The 12,494-nt window shown below is 57.1% G+C and overlaps 4 protein-coding genes across 4 annotated transcripts; 2 read left to right on the top strand and 2 right to left on the bottom strand.

Annotated features, from left to right (window-relative positions):
- Positions 1-2,330: 2,330 nt before the first annotated feature.
- On the top strand, positions 2,331-3,818 carry HETIRDRAFT_328638 (uncharacterized protein; the record flags this gene model as incomplete). The annotated part of the gene is made up of 6 exons (XM_009553410.1): positions 2,331-2,453; positions 2,532-2,720; positions 2,789-3,048; positions 3,251-3,381; positions 3,461-3,651; positions 3,738-3,818. 6 exons carry the CDS (start codon positions 2,331-2,333, stop codon positions 3,816-3,818), a joined length of 975 nt encoding a protein of 324 aa, XP_009551705.1.
- A 2,506-nt stretch (positions 3,819-6,324) lies between these two features.
- HETIRDRAFT_455278 (uncharacterized protein) lies at positions 6,325-7,671 on the bottom strand (the record flags this gene model as incomplete). The annotated part of the gene is made up of 2 exons (XM_009553409.1): positions 6,325-6,540; positions 7,207-7,671. The coding sequence occupies 2 exons, from the start codon at positions 7,669-7,671 to the stop codon at positions 6,325-6,327; spliced, it is 681 nt and encodes a 226-aa protein (XP_009551704.1).
- A 1,557-nt stretch (positions 7,672-9,228) lies between these two features.
- HETIRDRAFT_328917 (uncharacterized protein) lies at positions 9,229-10,779 on the top strand (the record flags this gene model as incomplete). The annotated part of the gene is made up of 5 exons (XM_009553408.1): positions 9,229-9,365; positions 9,432-9,588; positions 9,664-10,007; positions 10,064-10,397; positions 10,456-10,779. The coding sequence occupies 5 exons, from the start codon at positions 9,229-9,231 to the stop codon at positions 10,777-10,779; spliced, it is 1,296 nt and encodes a 431-aa protein (XP_009551703.1).
- A 291-nt stretch (positions 10,780-11,070) lies between these two features.
- On the bottom strand, positions 11,071-12,378 carry HETIRDRAFT_455277 (uncharacterized protein; the record flags this gene model as incomplete). The annotated part of the gene is made up of 3 exons (XM_009553407.1): positions 11,071-11,424; positions 11,465-12,054; positions 12,117-12,378. 3 exons carry the CDS (start codon positions 12,376-12,378, stop codon positions 11,071-11,073), a joined length of 1,206 nt encoding a protein of 401 aa, XP_009551702.1.
- Positions 12,379-12,494: the final 116 nt, after the last annotated feature.

Raw genomic sequence — 12,494 nt, 5'->3', positions numbered from 1 at the left:
GTGTACGACGAGGGCGGCGTGGTGATTGTGGTTGTGGTTGAGCGGGTGGGTGTGGTTGTGGTTGTGGTTGATATGGGTGCTGTGGTTGGCGCCGTAGGCGTGCGGGGCGGATGTGCGTGCGCCGAGGTCAGGCGAGTCGCCCACGGAGCGGCGCTTCTTTGTGTCGGGCGCGCCGTCGACGTACTGCCAGTTCTCGGAGGCCTTAAGCGCTGCGATCCCCTCCTCCGCGGTGCACATCCTGCGGGCCATGGCGCCCAGCGCGCGGAGGATGTTCTCTGTCTGCCAGTCGGCGGGGCCATCGTAGCGGGGGACGGGGGCGGGGAAGGGCCCGAGCTCGTAGATGGAAAGGATGGCGACGAGGTGGTTGAGGAAGGCATCTGATTTTGCGGCGATGGCGGACATCGTCGTCGTCGTCGGCGACGATGGGCAGGGGCGGCGGTGTCTTTGCTGTGTCTTGTCTTGCGGCGACTCCAAGGCCAAGGGCTCCTCCCCTCCCCCATCCGGTCATTTGTTCCCACGCCCCCGCCCCGCCACAACGCCAGCGGACATCGGCCCGCGCCTCTTCCTCCGCTCCTCGACTGCCGTCACCAGCATCCTGTCCGTTTCCATTGCGACTTCGTCTGTTCGCCCTCAGCTGGGCGAGCTGGACATCCACCGCCACAAGCCTCGGTGATGCCCAGGAAGGAAACCTTGTTTGCCTAAACGGTCCGCCGTTCCCATTGCGACAGAGCTTGCTTCATCCTTCAGGCAAAGTAGCGGATGGTCGCGGTGTTTATGATCACATCGATGCTCCACAGATTGGCAATGTTGTGTCTTCACTGGGCCCGGAATAACCTCATCTCTAGGTGAGCCTACTAACCTAGCCTACTCTACTCGCTGTAGTGAGTCGAGTCTCCTGCCCGCACTGCCAACTGATCCTCTCTAGAAACAAACCCCTCCAGTGCTTTGATGTGACCATCCCTCTTGGAGCAGCGTAAGAATCCTATATTGGTATTCCCCCTCGTGTCTTCGCCGTGTAAGTAGCTGCCTGTACTTCGTAGGAGATGAATTCGGCACGTACTATGACATACATCCCGGCCACTCCTTACGCATGGCATCCGCAATTCTGCAGCCCTGCAATTTAAGCGGTCGTTTCCAACGCGACCGAGCTCGACCGCCTCTACTGACTTTACAGAGCACGGCCCCGCTTTCGGGGTTCATTCTCGCCGAGGGATCTCATTGCATCACCTCGAAGCTTTCAGACGGACGCAAGCATGCGCGCAACCACACTAGGCCCCGTTTTATACTTTCATATATGACCTCACCTCGCGCAATTGATCGGTTGAGCTCCGTCTGCTACTATCACCGTCGCAGTGAAAGATGGATGTGATCCCTCCCAAGCACACTTTTGTCGGAGAGGCAGGCATATGCCCTTTGCGGGATGCCCGTGGACCCCGTTTGACGTTTCGCGTGATTCAACTCAACAGCATTCGACCCTCATCATGCGCCACAGCTCGGTGTGGATTTTATCATGTGCATCGCACCGTGTTCAATAAGCAAAGCCAGGGAGCCTGGAGGCTACGCGGTCGTTTCCATTGCGACTGGCATGACCGTGTAGCAAGGCAAGATGCACGAGCGGCTTCATCCTCACCTCCGAGCATCCGATGCCTGACTGGGACCGGTCAGCGTCTCTTGGCACACCATCACCATCGTCCATTAAGCACTGATGTTGATATCCCCTAGGATTTCCTGCTCGTCCGCATCATGATGCTGAGGTGCCGCCAACCACCAGCCCCTGGATGATCGGCTATGTGTTACCGCCGCCTGCCGCCTGTGCGTGAACCGCAGCGCCACACCACAACCGCGCAAGCCGCAGCTACGCTCGCCGCTCAGCTGCGCACAACGCTGCCGTCGCACGTCTGAGTGTTGACCATCGCGGGATCGCCGCAACGCGCAGAGCTGGCCGAGCTGTGCTGAGCTCGCGTCGCACGCACCGCACCGCATCAACATCACATCATATTTATTGTGGATGGGTCGCATAGTGCTCGGCCTGATAGCATCACAGCTTGCCCAGTGGGGTTTTCGAGTGCCCGTTTATAGACCCTGCAGTCGCAAGGGTCGTAGTATAAAGGCCTCGACCATCGCTGCAGGAATAGTAGTTCTCCACTCAACCCTCACCTTCACCACCCGCTTTCGTTTCGGCTTCTTTTTCTTTCTAGAGCCCGGCGCTCTCTTCCACTTGCACGCTTCTTGTTCATTGTCTTTGCTTCGCTCTTTGTACGACCCCAGCCGCCCCCATCTTGCCTTCTTCGACGCGCCCGCACCTAACCGACCGACTCAGCTCCCCCACCATGGTCCAGCTCTCCTCCGTCCTCGTCTCGTGCCTCCTCGCCTCTGCCGCGTCCGCCCGGCCCTTCCAAAAGCGCATCTCGCAGACCATCTCAGACTCCACCGCCGCGTGGGTCCAAGCCTGCGTGAGTCCAGTCCCCCTCGCGCCCACCCTGCACATCCACCCTCAACGAACTAACACGCACGACCCGCCACACACGCAGACTGCAGCCGGCGGCGCAGCGCAGTGCGGCACGATCTCCCAGACCGCGTTCACCTCGCTCCTTGCCGCGGGCAAGAACTGCGACCAGCAGGATGCGGCCGACAGCATGATCGACCTCGCCAAGCAGCTCAACAACAACGCCGAGATGATCCGCCTCGCACAGATCTTCGTGCAGCAGCCCCGCAACGCCGTGCGTACCCCTCCCCCTCCCACTCACACCCACTCGCCCGCTCACACGAACCCCCTTCGCCTCGACAGCCCGACAGCCTCCAAGTCCCCTACTGCCAAACCGCCCCGCGCAACGTCGAGCTCGATGGGCTCTTCCATTGCCAATTCGCATCCTCCGACTTTACCAAGTTCAGCGGTGACCAGACCGGCAACGTCCCGCTCGGCCTCGCCGCCGCTGTCTCCCCGCCCGGCTCGTGCCCCGCAAAGCCAGACGGCCCCGTCCCCGACGGCGTGCAGCTCAACACGCTCGTGCAGAGCCCCGGCACGCCCGCTACAGCCGCCGCCGCATCGTGAGTTCCTTTGCGCGACGTTGTTTTCGGGAAGAGCACGCGGCTGACAGGGTACTGTTGGCGCGATGATGTACAGTGGCGCGGCGAGCGGAGCGGCTGTCGATCCTACCACGGCCGCGGACCCCGCGTCCGGGAGTGCCGCCACCAGCACCGCGGCCGCAGATCCCGCTGACAGCACCACGGCCGCAGACCCCGCTGACAGCACCGATGCTGCTGATCCTACCACAGCAGACGCCCCCGCCGACAACGCCGCTGCCGGCGGCGCAGCAGCCGCAGCCACCCCCGCCTCCACCCCCGCCACCACCAGCGCGTCCTCCAGCTCCTTCACGCTCCGTACGTCCCTCCCTCCCCTTTCCGCCCCCTCACCACGGCCACGGCCAGACGCGCTGACCGCTCCCTTTCCCCCGCTCAGAAAACGGGCTCGACGCCCAGGCGCTGAATGCACAGTTCGCAACTCTGACGGCCGCCTCGCCGTGCCAGGACGGCGCGCAGGCGTGCGTTGGGGGCGCATTCGCGCAGTGCGTTGGCGGGAAGTTCGTGACGACGTCGTGCGCGGGCGGCGCACAGTGCTTCGCGCTGCCGCTCGTGAACAAGGCTGGCACGGTGAGTGCGATCTGTGTTTTCCTTTTTGTTTTTTGTTTTTGTTTTTGCCTTGTTTTTGTTCACTGTCGCTCATCGGTAGTTCACAGTCCATTACGTGCTCGACCGAGGCGGACGCGGCGCAGCGCATCGCCGCCACTGGCGCTACAGGCGGCGTGACTGGGGCCTGAGCGCGCTCGAACGCACGTCCAGTTATGGGATCGAGGGTCTGGGTCTGGTTGTGCTATGGTTTCGAGGCTCCGTGCATCATTTCTTGATACCTCCGGTCGAGATGCATCATCTGGCCACATTGCATGTATTTGTATATACGCTACGTGCGAGCCCTGTACAACCTGTATTTTTGTGTCTGGTTTGTTCTCAGACAAGCAGAGCACAACATCTGCTTCGGGACGCGAGAGCGAGGTTGAGGCCTTGAGTCTGGTCTTAACTGCTTTGAGAACCGTGGGCAGGAGCAGCGCTCTGAGTTGGAAACAAAGGTGGGGTGCTATAAACGGGGCTCCGAACTTGGCTCCGACGAGGTGCTCTCTCGAAACGAGCTCCGGCGCCTAGAAGCTGGACACGCGCGCAGAAGCCCATCAGCCTACCGCGTTCCAAGTGGGAGTCGAAACCAAGAGGCCTTGTCTCTCACGCCTGGACTAGGCAATGTAAAGCCGCGTAAGAATGATACGTTCGTTCGTACGACCCCGAGCGTCGACACGCCCAGCGTGCGCCGCGTACCCATCCCGAGGGCGCTGCCCCGCACAGCATGCACGTGCGCCGGGTCCGCGCCGATCCTGCTCTCCAATCGCGGTGAGAACCAGCGGAAATTGCGCGCACTGTGAATATCCTCTATCCTTCGCCTCATTCTATATATTTCTTTGTGAGTGCTGGAGACTTGAAAGCACTTACAGAACGCGTGCAGTCTCGCCGCGTGCGTCGCACCGCTGTCGCGGTATACCACAGTACGGTCACAGCAAGTTACTCCGACGTGCCATTCAAAAACCTGGCGGGCGCACTTTCAAGATGCCACAAATGAATTCCTTACCCTACGAACTGCTTGAGGCTGCCGTCGACGAAGTTTGTGATCTGGAGGACCTGAAGACCGTGCGGCTGCTGAACCGGACCTTCTGCGCTCGGCTCGTCCCGGCTATTCCGACGCGTCGAGACTGCAGCGCGGCCCGGTTCGGCGAGCTGGTTCGGAGCGGGAGCGCGGCGCCGTTTGTCGCGCACATCAGCTTCCAGGAATGCCACTTCACCGAGCCACGAATAACACGTCCGCACACTAGGGTTCCGTGAGTAATCCCTGAATCGCTAACATTGTTATTAACACTGCTATTAACAAGCCCCCTCCAGGGGCACAATGTCGATGTTAATAATGTTGATAATATTCGAAATTGTATATAACGATCAGCATTTGAATTTACATTGAAATGTACATATTTGGGCAAGGGCCAGGTGGAAATATTGAAGGTTGTGGCTGTACAATTATGCCTTCCCTGCAAAATAATAATTTTGTCCGGGAGTGCAGAGTCGGACGACGCGGATGGCCGACAGAAAAGACCCCCATGCCGGGCTTCTGCGCTCAATATCGTGCAGGAGTTCGCAATCCGTGAGGAGGCCTTCGCGGATCTGCTATCTGATACTCCTAGGTACACTGCCACGAGCCCCCCCCCCCCCCCCCCCCCAAGCTTCCCCTTCCATTCCCAGCTCCGAGATTGACTGGAGCTGGTGACTTCTTGTTATTAACACCACTTTCTTTATTAACATGTGAATAAATCGGTTTTTAACATGTTAATAGCGCTTTATATACAATTGTTATTAATCTGTTATTAACTCATGTTAGAAATTCCCCGGAGAGGCAAATGTTATTAGCATTTGTTGACAACTGTCCGTGAATTACTCACGGAACCCTACCGCACACCACGCTCGATGTCGAAGGGAGATCGTGTACGCTGTTGTATTGGAGACACCGACTTGAGCGAGACCGCGAGTCGTCACCGATCCCCTCCGCGAACGCGTACATGAGCCTGACCACTTGAATCCCCCGTGCGTCCAGCAGACGAAGAGGAGCCAGACGTCGCGGCCCCAGCTGAGAGCCTGCGTGCGTCTTTTGCGCTGCTGCACACTCTCCCAGCGCTGCGCTCCCTCACGCTCGACTTCCTCGGCCGCAAGCTGACGCCGACATCCCTACACGGCTCCGCGGACTCGGTCCCTCTACAGTCGGCAATCCTCTCTGCGCTCCTAGACCAGCCGCGCTTGCCACCGTATCTGACGTCGCTCCACCTCCGCGGTCTCGCCGCGTGCAACAACCCGCTCTACGATCTGCCCTCCTTCCGGGCCCTCTTCGGCCCGCTGACCGCGCTCTCCATCGGGGCTTCTTCCCTGCAAGTCTGCCCGACCCACAGATTCAAGGACGGAGCTTTTGCGTTCTGGGAGCACACGATCCAGCGCCGGGCCTCCAGCACGCTCTCGCTCTCGCGCGCCCTCACGCGCCTCAGCCTCCACAGCGACCACGACGTCGGCGTTGTCCCCGCGCTCGACTTTGCCTCGCTGCACCTCCTTGCGCTCGCCCGCCTCTCGCTCTAGGGCATCCTCTTCGCCGAAGCCAGCCACCTTGGGGACTGGATCGCGCAGCATAGCGCCCCGCTCCGCGCGCTCCACCTCGACGAGTGCCGCATTGCGCTCGTAGAGCCGCCGTCACGGCCGCCGCGCCGCGTGTGGGCACAGGTCTGGGACCGCCTCTCGTAAGCCCTGCACGCCCTCACGGAGCTCACTGCGCAGAGCGAGTCCGGGCTCGCGCCCGCGCCGGGTCGCGCGGTCGGCTTGAACTACGTAACCCTGCGCGCGGAGGCGGGGTTCACGTACGAGCTCGTGCACGTTGAGGTCTGCGGTGCGGAGGGCGACGGGCCCGCGCTGGCAACGTTCTACGGCGTGATGAGCGTGAGGCGCCACGCGGTGAGGACGGGTGCGGAGCATCGTGGACTTGGCTGCTAGCTACTACTTAGTAACTCGTTTGCATCTATGTGCGTAGGTTTCGTTCCCAGCTGTAAGGATATGAGCGGCGATAATCGTGACCGGTCGAGGGATACATCTTACTATGCATGTCGCAGGTAGAGAATTTTGTTGTCGACTACCAGTAGGGCACACGTAATGCACACGAATGGCGACGTATTGGATTTGACTCTGAAAGGACAGGAGACCATGGGAGCCGGAGATCAACCCGGAATAGGTTGACCCTGACATGATCTGAAAGGAAGTAGGGAGGGTTAGATTGAAATTTTGCTGGTCAGATGGGCAGCGAGACAGCGCGCGCAGCAAACCCGTCTCGTCGAGATTGTTGATATTTTTGCATGTAAATACATGATGGACATCCAACGCACTTCTGACATTGTAAATCAAGCATGTATGCTTATGACTGTGATGAAACCTGCGGTTTGATCACCAACCAGCGTCATGTCATATGAAGAAGCATTCAGATGATGAAAGACAGACCTTGTTCAACCATTCCGGGATTGTGATTTGCATTTTCTCTCGCTGTGACACCCTTGCAAGTAGGCCCACCTGTTCCTCTTTACGCACTATAACGCAGTGCACCGGGTCGTAGAAACCGTCGTCGTCTTCGTCGTCACTAGCTTCATCGCCACTGCCGTGTTCTATATTTCCGGCTGGGTTGTCACTTATGGCCCCACCTACGCTATGCGAGCGTGATGCATCTTTCTCACTTACGTCCTCGTTTGTGCCATGCCCTCCATGTGAGTACACTTCGCCCTCCTTGCCATCTTCATCGTTCTCGTGGGTATCATTGCCGTCGTACTCCTCGTCACATCTGTTTGTCCTCTCCTGGGCTTCGTTCTCGCTGTTGATATTGTCGTCATGATCGTGCTGGTTACGACTGTCGCTCCCCGTGTCCCCTTCTCCAAGCTCTTGGCCTTCGCCATCGCTTTCGTCTGACTCATCTGTGTTTGATGTCTCGTGAGCGTAGGTATCTTGAAATAACTTGGTGATGGAAGTGGGCCACGAAACACTTTCCCACAGCGCAGACATCATGAATGCGTGCCTTTGAAGTGCCAGGAGTGCCAGTGCTACCCTAAAATTACTGATAATCGGGGATTCTCCGTTCGCAGCTGGTGAGGTAGGTCGAGCGGCACCAGTCATTGGTATGCGATCGATTATGCACGATAGGTATGCATATGGTGCAATCTGATCGTGCGCTATTGATGTAGACGAGGGAGCGGGGCGATATGGAATGTGAGCGACAATCACCAGACCATCCGCGTCGTATAAAACTCCAAATAGCATAAACCACGGTGGCAGACAGGAGGAAGAGACAAGCGGGAGAGAAAATTGAGCTTGAACATCCTGTTGGCAGCGCAGGCGCCAATTTAAAAGATGTGCAGCCAAATTTGGTTGCAAGATCTGCGTGAGGTCACGTATTTTCTGATCTAGAGACATCAACGTTGTCGAAGGCATTGTCCGTGAGGGCCAAGGCGAGGGGCCTTTCATTCCAACGAGAAGCGCAGGCTGGAGAAGATTTGCCTTCATTTCGTCAACATTGGGAAACGAGACGAAAGGCTTCATCAGAAGCCCGAATGCTTCGGGTAGGTGCGGTTCGGGTCCTTGGAGCGGCGGAGGGAAATCTGATTCAAGCTTACTATGGACAGTCAGTCAAACGGAGCTACGTCCCAAATTCAACAACGCACGAGACCAGGTTGCAGCCTGGAGTAATCAGGAAGATGCCTGGGATCGCAAGGGCAGCGTTGCCTTCATCTCCTGGATATGTAAGTACTTCCATGAAGAATGGCAAGGTGTAAAACGGATTAAGCGATAAGGGCGAATCATTTTCAGATCGTAGGATGGCACAACGAGGTGAGCGGAGGAGGAAATCGGGAGCGAACGATGAGAGATTATTATGCCTAGATTCTACTTCACTTGGTACGAGCCAGGCTCGATAATCCTTGACGTCGCGTAGCCAAGTCATCAAGGCGGCCGACTGCATCCATTCTTGAAGATTCCACTCCGTTGGTCCTTTTGCTGGCTATTGACATGAGGTCATCATTTCCTATCGCTTTCTCCATGGACCACAACGTTGCCACTCACTTGCCACTCCTGCGGTATGCCCAGCGAATGAGGCTCAGTAGAGGCCCAATGAGCTCTGAATTCTTGAATGAATTTGAGTTGTGTGGAGCAAGCCGCCTTGATCTCAAAATCCAATCTATCAACGTCTTCGATGTAGTGCCAATTCCTGTCAGACAATATAAGATCATGTCCGTCTCAACGAAGGGAAATCACACGAGTACGGTTGGCTGGCCTCGACCCCGCTGTCAATGCACAACTCTGTCAAGCTGGGCTGATATTGCATGCCGTTCTTTTTAGGGATGGACTCCATGACAGATAGATATCTCCTAGAAAGAGAAAGGAAAAACTGGCCATGGACCTCCCACTGCCAATTTTACCTCCGAACGCAGTCATGTGATGAGAATATATTAAGGAATATCGGGTTCGAACCGGAAGGCTGGAAATGAATGAGGTTAAGACCACCCCTTGAGCTTGGGCTTGAGAGCTTGAGCAGCTAGGCCCTTCTCCTTGGAGAGGGAAATCATCATGCCTGTTCTAATCACCTCGAATACCCTGCAACGCACCATCTCTCGCACCATCAATGAATGGACGGACACTTATGGAATGAGTCCAATTCAGCCGAGCAGCATTCGTTTCTATGATCAGACACCACCGTCGCTGAAGTACATGCCAATCATCGAGACATTTACAAGACTCGCCTGACAAATGAATTATTGTGATCGACGTAGGCCTCTCGCAGATGGCCCACATCGCTGGTTGTTTGAGGCAAAACAATCTGTCGGCTATGACGGACGTGCGGGCTTGAATATCAGAAGCATCGTCAAGTTGCTACAATCACACAGGGCATACAATAGACAACCACTTCTGATTCCAGAGGATTGGAAGGTGTGTATGTACTATGTGCACCTTCCGTCGCTGCGCAGAAATGCCAGAAAGATAATCTGACGTTCAACTGCTCAGAACGCCGACTCCAACACCGACGTTGACTCTGTTATCACCATCTTGCAGAATTCGGTGTGCCACTACATCGACCATTTGCACACCATATGGCCCAGCACAGCTCCTGTAGAATTCTACAAGCCAAGGTCATACTTCTCGACCGTACCCTATCCATTCCCAAACGTCACTTTGCATGAATTGCGAGACCCACAGGACGTTCAATACAGCGTCGAGTGGACGATCCTCAAAATTTTGTCGAAAGCGCATATGGGAGTGGTACAATACAGCACCCTTGGTGTAACAACCTTCTATGACGCGCTTCTTCCCGCCATCTGCTATCAAATTCGAGGATGTGAAGTCCTCAGGTCGGCCATCTATATATGTTGTGGCCAGAATGAAATTTGACTGAATCATCGTCAAGGTCGACTCCCATTACATTTCCGCCATACTCTGCCGAATATGGATCTTCGACGTGCTTGGATTTTGTATGTCGACCGTCCAGCGACAATCTCCCGAATGGTTTGCCTAGTGGATTTATACCGGTTCTATTTGCCGCCCATCATCTAGACGCTCTACATACCTTCACAGAAGACGAATTGTCATGGAGTAGACCAGGGCCACCAGAGAAGATGCCGGACCGATCGCAAGAGCTCGTGAAGCTTGCCCAAGTCTTTCAGCCTTCGTTGCAGCTTCTTGTCATGTACTTGACGAAGAAATATCGTGTTGGCGACCAACAGTGGAAGCCGGAGTGGAATGTAATCAGTAATTTCATTTGCTGCAAAAGTTGTTGTTTCTTACACACCATCTTTGCAGCCGATCATTGCTCAAGAAGAATGTTTTTATCTCAGGCCGCAAATACCAGAGAATTTTTTCTTCTACGGAATGAATTATTCCCAAGTCGAATGCATCATCTACGCGTTCTTCCCGCGCTATGAGGTGACGTCTTCCGGGCGTGTTGAATGGGGATTCTGCTGTTACGAAGCATACACCCCTTGGCCCACTGGTGGCGGTAACTTGACGCATCGCATCCATTTCATTAACACAATTCTTAGGATTCAACGCCACACTGCCGAGCTTGCTGAGCTCTTTAGAGAGATTTCTTTGTCTTTGGGCACTAATGATATATGTAGAAGTTGATACCAAGACTGTCGTTGATCCAAGGCTTTGTATGAGCAGATCGACTTCATTGGCACATCAGTAATTTGGCATACTCCCTGAAGTACCTGAAGTCTGTGCCACTGGCATTTTTAACTTAACGACGCTACCTCTGAGACTGAGCGACGAGTCTGTTCGAGCGCGAAGTTCAGTTAACATACAGTCTTTGTCCACACATTAATCATATAACTGGGCCCACGACGCAGTCTCCGAAGCCGAGAAGAAATGTCATCTTTACCCGCCCAGCTGCCTTCCGCCCGCGCGCCACTACGCTCAGACCTCGTCGTAGCCGCCCAAGCGCCCCGCGTGGCCACGCACCCTTCCCACCGCGCCCCAAGCCGACTTGTCCACGCCCGCCGCCGCCGCCCGCCTCTCCTCTAGCAGCGCGTTCAGCGCCGCAAGCGCGCGGGTGTCGGGCTCGTCGCGCACCGGGTCTTCCTGGAACGAGAGGTACGCGCAGCCCTCGACCAGCGCGACGTACCAGGACGTGTGGCCCCACCGGTCCGCGTGCACGACGACGAGCGTCGTGAGCACGCGCATCTCCGCCGCGAGGCGGCCCCAGACCTGCGCCCAGACGTGTGCGGGGCCCGCGCGCCGATCGTGCACGACGCTGCGGCACTTGCGGAGCTCGAGCGCGGCGAGCGTGCGTGCGTGCATGCCGGGCGACGAAATCTTCGGCGCTGCGGGTGTCCTCGTCAAAGACGATCTTCATGAGCGTGAGGCGCGCGAGGCGCGGGAAGGCGAGGTGGGACCAGTCGAGAGCGGGGACGACGCCGACGGCCTGGTCGCTGTGGAGCGTGAGCGCAGTGAGGGACTGCGTGAGGGCGGGGCGGGGCTCGAGGATGCGCTGCTGGACGGTGGTTTCCCAGAACTCGACGAGGTGGTCGAGCGCGTACCCGCCGCGGTATGTCCAGTCGGAGACGACGGCGACGCGCAGGTATGTGAGGCCCTCGAAGAGCGCGCGGAAGCCGCGCGTGTCGAAGATGGGGTTGTGGTACGCGATGAAGCCGGTGATGGTCAGGGACGTGGGCGAGAGGAGCGGGAAGTACGTGAGCGCGTCGAGGACGGCGAGCTGGAAGCGGAAGGCGGCGGAGGGCTGGTCGTCCTCCTCGTAGAGCTCTTCCCCGAAGTACGGGAGGAAGAAGAGGGACAAAGTCTTGAGCGCCGGGAGCGTGTGGAGAAGCGAGAAGCAGAAGAAGAGCGACAGGCGGATCTCCCGGTCGTAGCAGACAGTCTCCATCTCGACGCTCGGCCAGTCTACGCGGCGGATAGGATTATTGAACAGTCAGACCTTAGCCTCTTGAAACAAGACACGCAACCCTGCATTGTGTTGCCGTCTGCATCTGAAAAGATGTCGCGGAAGACGATTTCCTGGATATGGGGGATCACGGCCGAGCCGAGCAGGATGTTTTCGAACGCCTGCGTGCGCGCGAGGGTATTTGAGACTTGGAACGTTTGGAAGACGCGAGGGGTCGCGAGCGCGCAGAAGGTGCTGTTCAAGGCCTGGACGGTCCCCAGATCTGCGCCCACGGGCACCTCGTCCACGATCAACTTGAGCAGCTCGTTGGGCAGGCCGTCCATCGCGCTCGCCGCTCGTTATCCACGGGAGTTCTTGCTCCAAATTTTATCGCCGGCGGATATGTGTGATCCCCAGAGATGCTAAGACCACAACAAACGATCGGTTCTGAGATCATTCC

Source organism: Heterobasidion irregulare, assembly GCF_000320585.1.
Source record: "Heterobasidion irregulare TC 32-1 unplaced genomic scaffold scaffold_11, whole genome shotgun sequence".
Taxonomy (NCBI): Eukaryota; Fungi; Basidiomycota; class Agaricomycetes; order Russulales; family Bondarzewiaceae; genus Heterobasidion; species Heterobasidion irregulare.
This window is presented reverse-complemented; position numbering and strand designations above follow the sequence as displayed.